General features: G+C 36.4%; 1 protein-coding gene across 2 annotated transcripts; it reads left to right on the top strand.

Moving 5' to 3' along the window:
- Positions 1 to 12,401: 12,401 nt before the first annotated feature.
- LOC105281532 (protein bric-a-brac 2) lies at positions 12,402 to 20,194 on the top strand. 2 transcript variants are annotated; one of them, XM_011342813.3, is made up of 4 exons: positions 12,402 to 12,544; positions 14,020 to 14,207; positions 15,125 to 15,301; positions 18,033 to 20,194. In XM_011342813.3, the coding sequence occupies exons 2-4, from the start codon at positions 14,025 to 14,027 to the stop codon at positions 18,714 to 18,716; spliced, it is 1,044 nt and encodes a 347-aa protein (XP_011341115.1). In that variant the 5' UTR covers positions 12,402 to 12,544; positions 14,020 to 14,024; the 3' UTR covers positions 18,717 to 20,194. The 2 variants fall into 2 exon arrangements, with proteins under 2 accessions (XP_011341115.1, XP_011341116.1); XM_011342814.3 differs by lacking the exon at positions 12,402 to 12,544 and adding an exon at positions 12,616 to 13,024 and having other exon boundaries at positions 18,033 to 18,716.
- The last annotated feature ends 80 nt before the right edge of the window (positions 20,195 to 20,274 follow it).

The following is a 20,274-nucleotide window of genomic DNA, read 5'->3' as shown; positions in this document are numbered from 1 at the left end:
GTTTCTGACGATTCGTTTGTCAACTCGGGCAGTGATAATCCGCCGGCGACCTTGGCCTGCTCGTCTGCCAAGTTCATTCGTTTCTTGGTAACGAGACCAGGCGCGGTTAATTACCGATACGGATACCCCTAACTGATTAGCAACATGTCTTTGAGAGTGCCCTTCTTGTAGAAGAGTAACGACTCTCATTACTTCGGGCTCTGACAAGTAACGTCGAGGCATGATGTGATGGGTTCTAAAAAGTGAAGCTTCGCGCGTTACCTCCACTCTACTCCCTCCAATTCGGCGAGCCGTGAGCCGCGTCTAGCAGTTCTACATACTAGAGATGCCACATTCTGAGGTCGGTCGCGTGACGCACGTTTAACTTACAAGCAAAATCGCTAGTTGCACCAGCAGATGTATCAAACATAAAAGACGTTTAAAAGTAAAAAGACTGTGGTGACAATCACTTTTTAGAACTCGTCACATCATGCCTCGACGTTACTTGTCAGAGCCCGAAGTAATGAGAGTCGTTACTCTTCTACAAGAAGGGCACTCTCAAAGACATGTTGCTAATCAGTTAGGGGTATCCGTATCGGTAATTAACCGCGCCTGGTCTCGTTACCAAGAAACGAATGAACTTGGCAGACGAGCAGGCCAAGGTCGCCGGCGGATTATCACTGCCCGAGTTGACAAACGAATCGTCAGAAACGCGTCCCAACGAATGATAACCGCGAGACAGCTGAGGGATGAATTATAAGTAACGACAGGACAAAGAATAGCAGTACAAACGATTAGAAACCGGCTACACAATGCCGGTATGCGTGCTCGAAGGCCTGTTCGAGTGCCGTTTCTAAATCGTAATCACCGATATGCGCGTTTGAATTACGTACGTACATACGTTACTTGGCGCTTCAGACAATGGACACGATTATGGTTCTCTGACGAATCTCGATTTTGTTTGTACAATAATGATGGTAGGGAACGTGTCTGGCGTCGCAGAAGGGAACGGTTCAACTCAAACTGCGTACGATCAGTAAGAGCCTATGCAGGTGGTTCAGTAATGGTTTGGGCTGCAATTTCGTATAACCAACGATCCGACTTGGTCATTGTACCACCTCCAGGAATGACTGCTCAACGTTATGTGGATGAGGTATTGAGACCGCACGTGCTGCCCTTAAGACACCGTTTCGGTAGGCAATTTGTCTTCATGCAAGATAACGCTCGTCCTCATACTGCTAACACGAGCCGACAGTTTTTCCTGGAGAATGACATAACCTTACTGAACCACCCTCCTAACAGCCCTGATCTTAACCCAATAGAGTACGTTTGGGACATTGTTGGTCGTACATTGAGACAGCGCCCAGTACCGCCAGCAAATCTTGAAGAGCTTGGCGCTGTATTGCGTGAGATATGGATAGAAATTCCGCAGCGGGAAATCCAACGCTGCATCAATATGCGTCAACGCTTAAACGCTGTTATTCGAAGTCGTGGCGGGAACACGCAATATTAATGATAAAAATTTTTAAAAAGATAAAAAAGATAAAAATTAAAAGAAATGAAAAAAATTAAAAGAAATAAAAAAAATTAAAATTTAAAAAAAGAGAAAAAAGATAATATTGTAAGCTGAGATATCGATATTTTAAATAAAAATCTTATTTCTTATGTTTTTTGCACTTTGTGGAAATACTGCGATTGCGGTAAACGTGATGTCCGAAGCATAGACAATGTTTAGCATGCAATATCTCGATTAAAAATTGATAAAATTGAAAAGTCCAAGTAGGTTTTTATTTAGTAAGGTTTCGACTTTAAAATCTTACGTCGGGCCACCTGGGAGACGTGATCCATGTGTTCCACATTCCTTTGTCTAAACATGTCGTTTCTTGGTATTTTTATGGCTTCGCAAAACGGGAATAAATTCTCGTAAAAGTAACTATTCATTAAATCTGATAATTTCATGTTAAAGTTGGATCTTTACCTTTTAATTTGCTTTTTTTTACTTGCAGAAGGTTGATTGGTTCGTGAGATATAAGCTGTCAAAGTTGAAAATGGGTTTTTTTCTTTAAACTTCAATAACTCAGTTAAAAAAATCGTATCCAGATGTTTAAAAAAGCAAATTAAAGGGGAAGAGTTGTACTTTCCAGTTCCGATGTGAGGAATTTCGATAAAAATTTCTCCTCGTCAAGATTATTGCGGAAACACGGAAAAGAAAATTGAAAATTGTAAAATTTTTTTTCCGAGTAACATAACATAAAAAAATGGATACGTTCGACATTTTAACCTACAGGACGTAAAAGTAAACATTTTGACCTTTAATTTGCTTTTTTTTCATTTTTCTGCGATCATTTGGACGGAAGTTACGCTAATTCAAAGTGGGCTTCGTTTTTAAGAAAACTTTAGGTGTTCCCTTAATTTTTGTGCGAAGTGTAATTCGCGGCAGTGTTCATAATTGCATGGCAGTACCTTAACTTTAATACGGAATTGACGGCATTGTAAGCATTGACTAGGCAATGTCGGCAGTGAGCGAAAATGTCGGCAGTGTTTTCTCGAATTTTATGGCATTGTCTAAAATTGGCAGTGGTGTAGAAAATTTTGGGTTGTGAATTCCCCCCTGATAATCCTATACCTCGAGCGGCTCGACACTCGCCTCCGCGCGCTCTGGATTCGTTTGACTTTAATATTCAATATTTCGATTACACTGGGGAACACGAATTTTTTGTCGGGCCAATGGCAACTCATTCTGATAGGTTTTTTCCCGTAGAATCCAAATGTGGAAATGAAAATAGTGAATTGGCTCTAGTGTTTAAACAAAACGGGGTCAAATGTGCAAAAACCGTGGGTTTTAGGTCATTTTTGAACACCTGTAGAAAACAACGGGAGCTCCTAGAACTTTCTAATTGAGATTAAATGAAAGCCTAAACTTTGTCCTTTTAGGCTATAGATCGGAAAAGGAGGTGCCTTTAACTTGGACTAACAATTTTTTTAAGAGCGCGCACCGATTCCGCCACATGCTTTTCTGGCCGCGTGCACTGTTCTCTCCGCTCTCCAATTATTTTATCACTAGTATCCCCTGTCTTCGGCTTCGTCTGTGTTTTTCTACAGTATATTCACCACAAATGTAGCAGAATACATCTGGATGATTAAGACAAAGTTTTCGTAATGAACTCATATTTATACAAACCTTAAATCGTAATTCCAATGTTTATACGATGTAAATATATAAGAATGGTACCTCGCACTTGCAAACACACTTTATGACTCGTAACAAACTCACGAAATGCATCTGCTCATTCATCTGCTCATACATGTGGCGGATCGCATGTGGCGGAATCGATGCGCGTTCGTAAAACAATTATTACTCCAAGTTAAAGACACCTCATTTTTCAATCTATAGCCTAAAAAGGCAAGGTTTAGGCTTTCATTTCATCCTAATTACAAAGTTTTAGGAGCTCCCGTAGTTTTTCTACAGGTGTTCAAAAATGACCAAAAACACGGGTTTTTGCACTTTTGATCCCGTTTATTTAAAAAACCAGAGCCAATTTAGTATTTTAAAGGCCAGATTCATGTTTAGCGCACCCAAATTAGTAAAGAATACCCATTCCCTTAAAAACAATCTAAAAACGATAAAACTTTGTTGACCAGTGTTATTATTGCGAATATCGCAAAACGGTATAGGACTTTTCTCTTCGTCTCGATCCGCTCTACTCGTGTACGGAAGCTGGGGCGATCATTACCGGACACCCTGTATATAAGATATATAGATATACACATTCATACCCAGTAAGCAAAAAATCATTAATGCAACGTTGATACAATGATATTTGACAACATGTAACATTTTCAAATATGTAGCTCTTAATGTTGTATACAACATCATAGTGAATAACCTTTGAGTCACATCTAGAGATTTCAGTAATGTTAGAAAAGAAGTAATATATCGTTGCAATAATAATGTGCTTATATTTTCTTAACATTATATAGTAACGTTTTTATAATATTATAAAGTAATGATATATAAACATATTATGAAATATATATTATCATTTTATCAACGTTAAGACAATATTGATTTTAACATCTATGCAACATTATTCTTAATATTTTATTTCTATTATAAGCAATATTTTTCAACAATTTTCGGGAAAAAAACATTTCAGGAACCATCAGAAAAATATTTATGACTTCTATATATCAGTGCCTCAAAGATAGACAGAGTTAAGTCACATTTTTGTAAAAAACTAGATTTTTATATTTTATGAATTACTCTCTAAATTTCGTGTAGTGGAATCTCACTCTTTTGGAATGAGATATCATTTCAAGCAATAATGATTTCAAAAGAAAAGAAGAAGAAAAGAGTGCTGGATCAGTTTTCCGGATGGTTATTTATAAGGTGATAACGCAAATGTTTCTTGCGAGAACGTCATGCCTGGCCTGGCCATCTATCGGTCGCTTGGTGAATATTTATAAATAGCGTTTTAAAAGCATTCATGAAACATTATGTAAAAACATTTAAATATCTATAAAATCAATGTTTTAAAACGTTTATTTGATGTTTCTCGTTTACTGAAAAGCAACATTAAAAAATACTTATACTAATATTTCTAAAATATTTTTATATATCTACAAATATTATATTACTAAATAATATTTTTAAAACATTTGTAAAATATTATGTGAAAACATTTATAATTTGAACATAAAATCAACGTTTCAAAACGTTAGTTTCCCAGATAGCCAAACCTGCACGAACAAATTCTGAGCAGTGTCTGCAGTAAATTTTTGATGTCAGAAAGGCAACAGATTTTATACAGAAGTTGCTCTTTCAGATGATGTTATCAAACTGTTATCAGAAATGCAACAGTGTCTGCTGACAGGCAATGTGAGCAGATTGGTAGCAGAAACCGAGCAGAATCTGCAGCTTTTGACACAATTCAAATTTAAACAGATAGGTATGCGGTTTCGCTTCGCACCGCTATGCGGTGCACACGTCGAGTTCTTACTCGACGTTAAGATTTAGCCTGACAGTTATATAAGTTAATATACGCGCCTTGGCATGATAATATTAATTTTTCTGAAAATTTTTGTACTTGCGGCACAGAGGCTCCCATGGACAACGTCCACGCACACCGCAAGCAATCTGAAGTTCGAAAACAAAATTCGGACTTCAGATTAGAATAAATTAACAATAAGAGAGAGATTATGCAACGAACTGTCAGAAAAACACATCAAGCCAAATGTACTTTAATTTAACCATATTGTTCACATTGTTTTTACTGGATATATATTTCATTCTTATTATTGTATATTTCTTTTCAATTTTGCATTTCTTTCCCATTGAAAATAAAGAAAAATAGCAATTTAAATAGCAGTATGGATTAGGGGTCATTTTAACAGCTGATTATGTATAGAATCTGCTCAATTTCTGCTGCCAAACTGCTCTCAAGTTATGTGCGCAGGCTCTGCTCTCAATCTGCTGACAATCTGCTACCAGGTTATGTGTACAGACTCTGCTCGATTTCTGCTGTCAATCTGCTCACATTACCTGTACAGCAGGCTCTGTCGGCAGAACCCGAGTTTAATGCGGACACAGATGGCTACGGTTTTGGTTTGGGATTCTGATCGAATTTGCTACCAATCTGCGGGCATGTTGGTATCATTTTGCTATCTGAGTTAATATTTCTTGCTTACTGGGTAACTAAACCAAGTATTCACCAAGTGTCCCTTTAAAAAGCGTGAAGTTGGTACATTGACAGAGAGCCATTCTTATATTATATATTTTACTTTCTCCAAATAGTTGATTAAAAGGAAAGAATTATATAGATATATAATTCTCTGTTCAACCAACACTTATACTCAGTCAGCCAAACCTGCGAAGAACAGACATTGGCAAAATCTGTTCGACAAAATATGTGAGCAGAGAGGCCACAGATTGGGTACAAAATCCACCCAGTAAGCACACTGTCAGCAGTATGCCGACAGATTGGCAGCAGATATGAAGCAGAATAATGCAACAGATCCGGTACCATCTGTGTCCGCATTAAGCTTGTGTTCTGCCAGCAGATCCTGCTTATAACATGATCTGATAGCAGATTGGCGGCAGAAACTGAACAGAGCCTGCCGACATAACCTGGCGGCAGATTAGCGGCAGAAATAGAGCAGGATCTGCGCAGTTTAGTTGGCAGCAGATTGGCGACAGAAACCGAACAGAGTCTGCTGACATAACCTGGCGCCAGGTTGGCGGCAGAAACCGAACAGGATCTGCAGCTTTTGACACTATTCAAATTTACACGGCTAGGAATATGCGTTTTCGCTCCGCACCGCTAGGTGGTGAACATGTCGAGTTCTTACTCGATGTTAAGATTTAGCCTGACAGTTATATAAGTTAATATACGCGTCTTGACATAATAATATTAATTTTTCTAAGAATTTTGCACTTGCGGCACAAAGGTTCTCATGAACAACGTCCACACACGCCGCAAGCAATCTGAAGGCATTAAATTTGCCCATTTAATCAAATTAAGTATTGATTAAAAAAACAGATTACTTTACAATAGTGGACCAATATAAGAAATTAATTCATACCCCACATAAAAAATTAGATTTATATTGTTAACCAATATTGCTCCAATAAATTTGTACTACTACGGCACTTTCTCGCAGAGCCTGCTCGATTTCTGCTCCCAATCTGCTGCCAACTACACTGCGCAGATCCTGCTCTATTTTTGCCGCCAATCTGCCGCCAGGTTATGTCGGCAGGCTCTGCTCAGTTTCTGTCGCCAATCTGCTGTCAGATCATGTTAGCAGGATCTGCTGGCAGAACACAATCTTAATGCGGACACAGATGGTACCGGATCTGTTGCATTATTCTGATTGAATCTGCTGCCAATCTGTCGACATACTGCTGACAGTTTGCTTACTGGGTATTTGAAAAAAAAAAAGAATACGTGAAGATAATGCATTTTTTTGTTAACTGGTTAGCTTCACTAAAGAGCGAATACTTGGTCTAGGTATACCCAGATAGCAAAATGATACCAACATGCCCGCAGATTGGTAGCAAATCGATCAGAATCCCAAACCAAAACCGTAGCCATCTGTGTCCGCATTAAACTCGGGTTCTGCCGACAGAGCCTGCTGGACAGGTAATGTGAGCAGATTGGCAGCAGAAATCGAGCAGAGTCTGTACACATAACCTGGTAGCAGATTGTCAGCAGATTGAGAGCAGAGCCTGCGCACATAACTTGAGAGCAGTTTGGCAGCAGAAATTGAGCAGATTCTATACATAATCAGCTGTTAAAATGACCCCTAATCCATACTGCTATTTAAATTGCTATTTTTCTTTATTTTCAATGGGAAAGAAATGCAAAATTGAAAAGAAATATACAATAATAAGAATGAAATATATATCCAGTAAAAACAATGTGAACAATATGGTTAAATTAAAGTACATTTGGCTTGATGTGTTTTTCTGACAGTTCGTTGCATAATCTCTCTCTTATTGTTAATTTATTCTAATCTGAAGTCCGAATTTTGTTTTCGAACTTCAGATTGCTTGCGGTGTGCGTGGACGTTGTCCATGGGAGCCTCTGTGCCGCAAGTACAAAAATTTTCAGAAAAATTAATATTATCATGCCAAGGCGCGTATATTAACTTATATAACTGTCAGGCTAAATCTTAACGTCGAGTAAGAACTCGACGTGTGCACCGCATAGCGGTGCGAAGCGAAACCGCATACCTATCTGTTTAAATTTGAATTGTGTCAAAAGCTGCAGATTCTGCTCGGTTTCTGCTACCAATCTGCTCACATTGCCTGTCAGCAGACACTGTTGCATTTCTGATAACAGTTTGATAACATCATCTGAAAGAGCAACTTCTGTATAAAATCTGTTGCCTTTCTGACATCAAAAATTTACTGCAGACACTGCTCAGAATTTGTTCGTGCAGGTTTGGCTATCTTGGTATATATATAATTTTACTTTTAACAATATTCACATTTTTTCAAATTTATTGCATGTGGTAGGCTTTAGAAACATTTCTGTTGCAACATTTCATATCACATATTGCGGAATCCTTTCAGAAATGTTGCATATGAAATGTGAAATCTTGAAATGATTTTAAAACCTTCTTGAAAGCTTTTTGTATTAATCGGTGCTGTATGGGATGTTACATACGTATTATATTCACGTTATATAATTGTAACATGTTTGAGTGGGAAATTACTACTAACGTGTATATAACCTAGTACATCTATGTAATATTGCGTGTTACATTCCGTTTTATTACGGTAATGTAACCGTTATATACCCGTGTTTGCTGGGATATATATGAATAATAATATCGTAGATACACAAAAGTTTGCGTGATGAGTTTGGGCGCACGTCGTTTCACGGCGATTATGAAATCTCAAGACACGGTGAACTAAAAAGCAAGTAGAATAAGTAATCTACAGCACAGTATCTTATACTGCATCTACAGACTTACTGCTATCGCCTAAACTAGGGAAAGAAAGAGCGAATTACTTTTTCAATAATTGTAAAGACTTCGGCAGACCAGCGCGACGCAACTCGCGACAGGCGACATGCGACGCGCGATATCCAATCAGCTTACAGTTTTGATATAAAAGCTGTACACTCATTGGATATCGCGAATCCATTTAAGGGTATTCATTTTGAGTCATTTCAAGCATTTTCACCAAAGGATATGTAAATCGGGTATGGGAGCTTTTCGGAAGTTTATCCGTACAGTGTCCAATCGTGCGGTGTCCAATAGTGTGGAGTCCAATCGTGCAATGTGCATGCGCAATCGTGCGGTGTACAATCGTGCTGTGTCCAATAGAACAGTGTGCAATACAACGTGTGCAATATTACGCGTGCAATCGTGCGGTGTGCAATCGTGCGATGTGCAATCGTTCCGTGTGCAAACGGGATACGCCCCACTAGATTCTCTCTGTTAGCAATACGCCAGATACGCCTAAATAATAACAACCAATCAAGAATCAATTTAGTATTTCTGCCTGATCTGTTATTGGTTAAGCTTGTAACGCTTTACGTGAATTTACACAAAATACGCGCCATGTAAATGCCAACTTTTAAGGTTTGTTCTTTTCAGCTGCACTGGTACTGCACTAGTTCTGAACTAGAACTGGCGAGAATAGCGAAAGTTTTCATAGGTGCAGAATAGTGCAGGAATACAGATAGAAAGGGAAAGAACGCCACAGTGCAGAAATCAACATGGCGCAGTACATAAATATCAAAACAAATCTCAAATCATCAAATCTCTAATTTTTCTCTGTTAATTCATTTATTAATTATTTCGGATTACTTTCTATTATTGTTGGTTTTATGCGTATTTTTTTACTTGCACAATCTCGAGATTTTCTCAACTGATATCTAACTTATTTTTGTATACTTGTATCAGAGGATTCTCACTCCGGTTCAATAAATAAATAAAAGATATTGGCCGGTATTCATAGTCAAATCTTATATTTAAGACCGTCTTAAGTCTTATCTGAAGATGCTGTATGGATTATTTCATTGGCTATGGAGTATCTGAAGATACACTTAAGACGATCTTAAATATAAGATTCGACTATGAATACCGGCCAATATCTTTTATTTATTTATTGAACCGGAGTGAGAATCCTCTGATACAAGTATACAAAAATAAGTTAGATATCAGTTGAGAAAATCTCGAGATTGTGCAAATAAAAAAATACGCATAAAACCAACAATAATAGAAAGTAATCCGAAATAATTAATAAATGAATTAACAGAGAAAAATTCAATATTTGAAATATGGCCGGTATTCATAGTCGAATCTTATATTTAAGACAGTCTTAAGTGTATCTTCAGATACTCCATAGCCAATGAAATGATCCATACAGCATCTTCAGATAAACTTAAAACGGTCTTAAATATAAGATTCGACTATGAATACCGGCCATAAACTCATTCTAAGTTAACCAACTTCAAAAATCTTATCAAATAAGTATTATAAATTAAAATTTACTTATTAAATAGCTATTAATATTTACATAAATAATACCTATTGACATATTTAGATAGATAATTTTAATACGTTTGACTCACAAATAACATTTCCATTTATATATCAACTAAAATATTTCCAGCTAAATCCTTTTTAATATATGCAATATGATCATCATCTCTTTTCTCCATATCTATGTACCTTTTTTTATATGACTACAATGTTTTTAAATATTAAGTTAAGAGAAGCTAAAAAGAAAAATATATATCAAATGATTTAATTTGAGATAATGATACGTTTGAGGTACGAATTGTGCCGCTATTTTACACGCTATTTGTTTATACATGTACGCTGCCATATTGAACTGCACGCTGCACTAGCTCGAGACCTAGGGCAGACAGTGCAGTGAACTGTTGCACTAAGTTCTGTTGCACTATTGAAAAGAACAGTCACCTCTGACGTCACTTCTGGTAGAAAGAACGCGTCAGCGTACACTTCTTGAACTAGTGCAGAAAGTTCAGCTGAAAAGAACAGACCTTTAGAGTGGAGTAATTTCTGGTAAGTTACTAGAATACGCAGATTACGCCACAAATGTCTATACTATAGGTCTGTTCTTTTCAGCTGTACTGCTGGGCATCTATCACGTAACTTTTCCCCTAGGATGGAAAATTAAAAATTAAAATTTCGCGTGAACTTTTACGTTATGATTTGCTGCTGAGATGAAGAAATTTTCATTTTTCATTTTCCATCCTAGGGGAAAAGTTACGTGATAGATGCCCTGAACTGGTGCAATAAGTTAGAGTGAGAAAAAATATACTTGTCTCACTTTAACGTATTGCACTAGTTCAGTAGTGCAGCTGAAAAGAACAGACCTTAGGCCGGTATTCATAGTCAGATCTTATCATTGAACTATATCCTAACTGTAATGAGCACTGCTATTGTTCTCGGGTCACGTGACCCGTTTAGAAAGAGAGGGTGAAAGCAGGGTATAGCTGTCCTTTCCCAACCTGTAGCCGCCATTGCCGTTTAGACAAAGACGACACAAGAATGGATATTACTGTCCTTCTTTCTCACTAAACAGCAATGGCGGCTTGGCGCTCATTCCAGTTAGGTTATAGTTCAATGTTGTACGCTCATTGGATATCGCACGTCGCGTATCGCGCATCGCGAGTCGCGTCGCGCTGGTCTGCCGAAGGCTTTAACGCTATATCCTTGCGTATAAACGAACATCATTTATAACTATGGTTGTTACTATTGGATGAATTGCCGTATAAACATATTCATATATTCTAATTACAATTAAAATTAACAATTTAATTAAAAAATTGTAAGTTATAAATAAAAAAATATATATAATAGTAAATTTTAGGTTTCCATTATCATATTTTTGCAAACAAATCCTGTTAGGTATTTTGTGAAAATATAAATAAATAAAGTAATTATTAACCTTTAGAGGGTCGGACTGGCTGATATATATATAGGAGCCAGGTACGAACTTGGGAACTTTACGGAACCTATAGATTGCATATATGCATAAATTTTACGTTAAAAAATTTTAAATTTCAATGGAAAAATCCTGGCCCTCTAAGGGTTAATGAGTAACTGATGGTAAATATATATGTATAAGTAAGCAATTATTGTATAAATATTTATAATATATTGTATAATTGTATATTATTAATTTATATTAAATAATGTAAATTATATATAATTCCTTTTTTATTTTTTTGAGTTTTGTTACATTTTGAATAGATTTTATTATTTCGAAAAATAAAGTTCTTCCATTTATATGTACAAAAGGTGCAAGATGTAAGAAATAGTAAAATAAAAATTTTGTGACAAATAACGTGTTTCATTAGGGAGATCAGAATTGATTTATCCAGACAATATAGTTATAGTTGTGCTTAGAGCATTTTATCTATTGTCTTAGCGCTTGAGATGCGCTCTGATTTGCTAATTTTAATGAATTAATAACTCTAATTAAACTCTATAATTAATTATATATCGTGAAGATCGTAAAACTTTTCTGTTTCATCTCATTCTACTTTCGCACGAACGTTGATTAGGTCATTATTGAACACCTTATATATCAACTTTATGTATTAGGTATGCAAATTAATTCAGTCTTTTTTTTGTTTTGAAGAAATTGTGCCTTTATTTACTTAATTTTTTTCGAGAGAGGATTCATCAGTTGCCCGATAGATGGAGGAAAACATTAGAAAATGACGGCAAATATTTCGAAAATTAAGATGTTCATTATTTTTTTCTAAAGGCCGAATTTCTTCAAAACGAGCACCTAATTAATTTGCGCATCTGATAAATCGCGGTAATCGTTTCGACGCAAGGGCATTAGGTGACAGGATCGATCATCGGTCATACGAGGTACACTTTACTTTAGTGTTGTGTCACTCGTGATTATGGCAATTGCCGAATAAGAGAGAGAGAGAGAGAGAGAGAGAGAGAGAGAGAGAGAGAGAGAGAGAGAGAGAGAGTGTTAAACGAAAAAGTGTTCGACGAAAAAGAGAGAAAGAGCGCAGTGTTGTGCAAAGAACAGCCATTTGCGGTGAATGATTTCCGTGAGGTGAGGAACGATAGACGTGAGGATCCGGATTCTCGTTTCGAAGTCGCGATTCTGTTCTCATGTACGTTCTCATTGCGCCGTACCGAGGCCAGTACTTCGACTGCGGAGCTGTCGATCCGGAGCACGATGTAAATCACGGTCGGCGACAGCTGTCCTTCCTTCCAGCCGTACCTGAGTACAATAATAGATTTGGCTGGAACCTGCAGTCGCAGTTAAATAAATAGTATTGTGTCTCGGACTGTTGCTCTCGAACAGTGGCGGATCTACTTGACCGCGCTGCTTCGCAATCATCGAGGGATATTCCTTCGCGACGTCGCGACGTGATCGAATGTTTTTCTCAGCGTGATTCCGCGCTTCGCATAACCTTTCGATACTTTCGATACTTACACAACGTGTGTTCACAAATAGACCAGAGTACATCCGGAGGAATAATACATTTATAAAATAGGAGGCGCATACACACACGCACACGCACACACAGTACGTCAAGTGATTCGAAGTGTTGAATTAATCGAATTAATCGGAAACGCTAGAAATACGGTATAAAAAAAAGGAAGAAAGCTCGTGTGCGATAACGCATGATTTCGGACAACAAGATTACGTGTTTAACGTTTTTAGTGTGTGCGTAAGCGAATATATATGTCGCGACACACACACCGGGCGCGTGTTTCAGGGTTAAATATCCTAATTTAAAATATGAATTTAGGACCTCATAACAAGAAAAAATTTCCTTTAGAGGTATGTCTATAAACTTTTTGGTTAGGAGATATTGTCAGCTAAACATTTTCAATATAAAATTTTATTAAATTATTATCAGGTAATAATGAACAAATTAATAGTGTGTTCCAACTACTTTATTACTAGAAAATATGAAAATTTGAACATAATTATAAATTTTGTTCAAGCCGATAGCCTTGAATATTGAGACAAGCTTGGCATCTTCCTTTCGCAGCAACAGTGGCAGAGCGACACTGGGCAGCTGTTATTGTTTCAACAATTCTTCCTTGTAAAGAATCAATGTCATTAACCAACCTTTCATAGACTCTTTGTTTAACAGCATCCCAAGCAAAACGATTATTGTCATGTCGCTGAGAAAGTTTCTCACGGACTCTGCAGAAGAATTTTTCTCGTTTTGAGAAATTCTCCTAAATTCATATTTTAAGTTAGGACATTTAACCCTGGAACATCCTGCATATATATTGAGAATATCATTCGCAAAAACATACAAGAATTACTGCTGTAACAAGAATATTTATTCTCATAAATTTCATTTCATCATAAATTTTTATGAATAATTTTCAATGATTTGATGAATTTTTTGCATGTGAGTGTAGAGAGTTATAGATTGAATGGACACGTAGGACAAATCAGTGTCTGGTTTCAGTACACAGTTGTCAAGAGTCGCAGTGGCTTGTGTAATCAATGTCTTTTCTCTTTTTCTTAAACCCTTTCAATATGGAATTTTGTTCTTGCAGGAGGTATGGAAGGTCAACAGTTCTGCTTGCGATGGCACAATTTTCAAAACACGCTCTTGAGCTCGCTTCCAAAACTGCTCGATGGTGGTCATCTAACGGATGTCACTTTGAGCGCCGGAGGCAGAAACATTCAAGCACATAGAATCATACTCTCAGCTTGTAGCTATTATTTTAAGGAACTATTCAAGGTATTTATAAAGATTTTCTTTATGCAGGGTGTTCCAGACCTACCGTACCACCGGTTAATGGTAGATTCCTGAGGTGATTCTGAGACGAATGTTCCTCTTGCAAAATGTCGAGGGTGGCGTAGTTTCGGCGCTACGAAGGGTTGTAGTTATCCTATCCTTGTGTAGAATTTTCCCGCGTTCAGTGACGGTGGGTCGGAGGGGTCCCGCGCATCGCGCACACTTCAATTTGAACAGCCGCGAAAAATTAAGATCAAATTGAAGTGTGCGCGATGCGCGGGACCCCTCCGACCCACCGTCACTGAACGCGGGAAAATTCTACACAAGGATAGGATAACTACAACCCTTCGTAGCGCCGAAACTACGCCACCCTCGACATTTTGCAAGAGGAACATTCGTCTCAGAATTACCTCAGAAATCTATCATTAACCGGTGGTACGGTAGGTCTGGGACACCTTGTATATCACTAGGTAAACATAGATTTTTTATCAAATGTTTTTATTCTTTTTTTATTCCTTTAGCAAATGAAGCTTACTTTTATTATTTTTATTTCTTTAACAAATAAAGCCTTTAGCATTATGTAATTTTTTAATTATAAACACACCTAAAAGAATACAAATATGTAAATATAATGCAATTACAAAAATATAAATCAGTGCATACATATTTTTGTGTTGCTTTTTCGTTGCTTCTTTTCTATGCTAATTAATTACATATTATGCAAAATGAATATTTAGAATTGTTAATTTTATTATTATCGCGCGTGAGTGTATCTAATTCTACTAATAAATAAATTTAGAATGCTTCTATTTATTTTGATATTTATATTAATGTTGCATATACTATATCTTGTATTAAAATCGAATATGATTTAAGGTATCATAATGGATGACATGAAATTTTTATGAATGCATTTTTAGGACTTAGGATCTTTGCAACATCCTGTTATTGTGTTACCAGGCATGGAATATGCAAATCTGTGCGCTCTAGTCACGTTTATGTACAATGGAGAAGTGAATATTTATCAGGAACAATTACCTGCACTTTTAACTATGGCCAATGCATTACATATTCGTGGATTGGCTGATATAGCTGGGGTAAGTTTCTTAGTTTCTTTTTTATTATTATATGATATAAAAAATGTATATTATTATAGTACAAAACATTACAAAGTGCTGAAAATTTAAAGGAAAATTTGCGCAATATATCTGTTTATTATACCTATATCTTTTTTTTAAATGTGTTTTATGTTTCCTTCTTTATCAGCTCATAAGTTTTCTTGCTTTCCTATCAGCAATTTTGTCATCTCAATGAGATATTTTACAAAAGTTCTGGTGCACTCGGTTTTTTTATTTTCGCATTGTATATTAAATTTTTATTTACGATATTTGTACGTTAAGTATCTTATGTAACACGAAAACTACATTGTAATACGTTCAAAGATAAGTACTGATAATAATGGCGTGGCTATTTGGTATACTTAAGGTAATTAGCATGAATAACACTGAAACGTTTTAATACTCTCTTGTGCTCAAGCGAAAATCTCAGATTGCTTATTTATAACAATGCATGGACCTTTTAATCGATATAGAGATATGATTTTCCTTAACAATTCTTATACTCTTACTATCCTAAAATTAAAAGTGAGTGCTGAACATTTGACTTCTTGTTCACAAATGTATATGCATATTTGTAAAAGAATAACTATAGAAGATGCTAAGCGATACGGCTAGCATATGTAATATATACACAACTACATGGGTCATATGCAACGTTTTCGTATTAACTTGCTCACATTGTATTACTTGCTGATATCTAAACTATTTAATACATTTCTTTTTATTTTTTTTAGTTAACATTAATATGATGTACACCTGTTTATGCATTGTAATATTTGATTGATAGTATCTGTATATTCAATAGCTGGTAAATAATATTGTTAATTAAAAATTATGGTGTATGTGTGTGCGTGCGTGCGTGCGTGTACGTATGCGTGTATGTTATTTCAGAATCTTTTTCTTTAACTCTTTAATGTTGCACAAATTTATATAATATCTGGATGGTAATATTTATATGAGAACACAGTAAATGTTGTAAGCGTTAACTATCAAGTGAAATGTGTTTTACATGTAAACGGCATCATAACAAACTTCATATATGTATGTATGTATGTATGTATATGTGCGTGTCTTTCTCTTTCTCTCTCTCTCTTTCTCTGTGTGTGCATGCGTGTGCATACACGTATGTGTGTACACGTACGTATGTTATTTTACATATGTGTGATGTGCGTATGTATGTATGTATCTGTGTATGTATGTAGTATAAAATATAACAGAACATTTGTATATTATTGTAAATTTATATTCTTGCAACTTGCATGTGTCTGATGCATCATGTACATACTTTAAAGATTACAGAACTGCATACTATGTTATTGTGAATACGTTTGGAAGACTGTCCCGAAGATAATTAATTTCTCTCGTATTTTTAATAATAGCAACAAAGAACAAAGAATGAAGCAAAATTCGCGTTCGCTTGTTCCTCTCTCTTAATCACATCACTCTATATTACCCTATGATCGTGTTGTTTTGTTCAGGTCACTTAAACACATTCACTGTCGTTCCTCCAAGAAAGAAGTACCTTCGTGAAGGAATTGTACCACTATTACGTTCGTACATATGCGTCAAAGGAACGATAATGAATAAAACAAAAAAAACGATATCCACGAGATCAAGATCGTTGTGTGTGTTGCAACTAAATGCAAGTGGATGCATCCCATGGAACCTTACCCCATAGAATGACTTTACAGGTATAAATCTAAAATAGCTTTTCTCTTCCACGAATTCTTTAAATTACTAAAACTATTCATTAGCGAGTTTAGAACCGTAATGTTATATGATACATGTTTTTTCTTCTTTTCTTTTTGCAGTATAATAATGCTTAACATTTTAGTTAAGTGTGACGATAATAAAACGTTTATCATTAATTTTGTCAAATTTAAAGATGTTAATAGCTGAGGAAAGGTGCATGGACATATTTCCAGAGAACGAACATTATTTATAAATAAACTGGAATAAGTCAAAAAGTCGTACATTTATGCGCTGAGGTTTGTTAGAATCTAATAATTTTGCGACTAAATATTATTTCATAAAAAAGCGATTTTGGAGCTGTTCCCGCAGAAGAAACATTTTGTTAAGGAAATTTTATTATGTTTAACGAAGTACATCTGATTATTATATTATTAATAATGTAAATCAGAAGAACGGTATGCCCTAAAACTGATCATGCTAACTATCCTTAAGTAACATTTTCCAAATACCAATTTGAATAAAGAAGAAATTGCACAAAAGATTAATAATTAATGTGCAATGCATAACCAGTTGTTTAATACAAGAGACACTATAAAATTGTCAAATTTTGTTTAATTTTGAAGAACGCGTTCATTGCTTGTATGTCATTATAATATCCACATGTATGTCTACAAAAACTTAAGTAAACGTATGTTTATCGCGAGTATGTAAAGATAAAAGTGATTTATAGTTTTGGTTATGTCCTAACGGCATTATACAACCAATATTATAAAATTATACATTACCATTTACATTACAAATTACCATCATACAAGTAATATAATGTTACAATTGTATAATTTTTTTTAATATGTCTTTACTACATAGACAATAATGCTAAGCATATAACACCGCCCTGTTTAACTAAAGTTTTTTGAATTACGTTTCTTTGTACCATTTCTCTTCTTTAGTGGAAAGATAAAAATAAAAGATAAAACTTAACGTGACTCACGTGACCGTGCATGTATTTTCATTTCAGAAAAATCCAAGACACGATAACGGGCTGTACGTGCAACCGCCAATAACGCAATCCCCGGAGAAGTCGCCGAGCAGAGAAGAGAGAGCAACGACGGAGTTGAAGGACGATCCAGCGACCGTTGAATTGTCGGAGCCAGCGTCCGCACCGTTGACCGAGATAACGGACAATCCGGATGATGAGGATTCCGGTAACGATCCGGAGAGCATACCGTATTGCGTGAAGACGAAACCGTACTACTCCATCAACGCGAAACTGAACCAGAGGGAGAGATTGCCCGTGCCCGCTGGCACGACTGTCAAATACGTCGATAAGGGATACTCGGAGGGCGCGAGGGATGAGGCCGCATCGATCGTCATGGAGGATCAGGTCGCATCCGCTGTCGCGGAGGACGTGAAGCCACCGGCTACCGTTATGTGGGACGCGAACTTCAAGTTCCTCGGTGCGCCCGGCCGGACCTCTCAGACGTACAACAAGTCCGGCGTTACTTGTCTAATCTGTGGCAAGCAACTGAGTAATCAGTACAACTTACGGGTGCACATGGAGACACACAGCAACAGTTCGTACAGCTGCGCGGCGTGCTCGCACGTGTCACGGTCGCGGGACGCACTTAGGAAACACGTTTCGTACCGGCATCCGGTGACCGCGCCGCAGAAGCGTCCGCGGTACGGTGCGTCGAAACCATAGAAGTTACTATGCCGCGCTGCCGCGTAGACGCTCCCTCGTTCTAGGATCTTTAATGTTTTTACCAAAAAATGTAGACCTTCGTGCGATTACGCGAAGGCAACTTTTACCCCGGCAGCTCGAGGTAGAAGTAACATATTTTACTAAACGTATTTGAGGATAAGCGCGCGTACGATTAATCTCTTGCGTTGGAATCGCGTCTCTCCACTCTATCATGCTTCTCGCAGGTCAAAGATGTCAAGCGTGTCTCACGTGCGAGATTAGTTGATCGTGATCAGATGACTCGGTTAGCGCTCAGCTGAGTATAAATAAATCTTATCATTTTGTAATAAATTTATACAAAAATATCAGCTGTAAAAAACTTTAGTTTTGAAAAGTTCTAATAGATAATACTTTGAGCAGCGTTAGTTGTTCAGTAAATGACGGTATATTTCCATCGTGTCGGAAATGCGCGATTAAAGTGCATAATTATTAAAGATTCTGCTAGTCGAATAATAATAATAATAATAATACCTTAGACGCTTAGACCATGGTTGTGTTCTGATATTACTGCCAGTACTGAAAATCTATAGTATACGTGACATAAACTATAGCTTTTCAGTACTGGCAGTCAATATCGGAACGCAGCCCATATAAGTATGGACCAACAGTGGCTATGTTCAGGTTGGTTGTCAAAAAGAGCGACATCACTAACCAAGAACTAACAAAATTTGCTATAGTTTATACACCATATATATATATTTTTTAAAATTCACAATATCTTCCTAAATTAATATAAAAAAATTATAAAATGTATTTTTAATTAATTAATTATAAATATAAATTAAGAATAAAAGATAACAAGATATAAAATAACACGATAGAATTTCATAAAGATAGCAAATTTGATTTTCACGCGGATTTTAAGTGACCAAAAACCGTTTTGGCAATACTTTTCGCCTCATTTTGCTATAGGATATACAGCCTACTGGCGGTTCATAAATAATACGTTTTTATTATCAGAGCAATAAATAGAGTAAAGCAGAGAAGTAGAAAGCAAAAGATAATGCAGAAATATAGAAACATACAAACGCCTTGAGTAAATTAATCTTACGTAAAGTAGACGATAATATTTTGGATACGTTTCGCGAAATTTTAGATGAATGAATTTTCGACAAAAATAAAATTACAATGTTAGCCGTAAATTATAATGTTACAGTGTTACCTTGAACACGTGCGTCTCGCATGATTATCAGTTAAATGCCAACGCAAGTGGTTAAACCAGAGAATGAATCGGCGCGAACGCTCGTGGTATCTAGTTATTGTCTGCGTAAGAACTGACTGATAGTAAGATGAACCAAAAGGACGTATTATTTACTTCCTTAAGTGTACAAATGGTGAAGTGACGCGTGATCATGTTCCTGAGGACCCTTAGTGTTCGAATTGTTATCGTTTTCTCTTGTTATTGTTACACCATTTTAATAAAGACGAATTAGAGGCAAGTCATGTTGTATTCTTAGTACGAATGCAGTGTTTCTAGTGCGGTTTCAAGGTTTCTGGCCTTCTTACCGCGATAATATTG

Source organism: Ooceraea biroi, chromosome 1 (assembly GCF_003672135.1).
Source record: "Ooceraea biroi isolate clonal line C1 chromosome 1, Obir_v5.4, whole genome shotgun sequence".
Lineage (NCBI taxonomy): Eukaryota > Metazoa > Arthropoda > Insecta > Hymenoptera > Formicidae > Ooceraea > Ooceraea biroi.
Note: the sequence above shows the minus strand (reverse complement) of the source record. Positions and strands in the feature narration are given on the sequence as shown.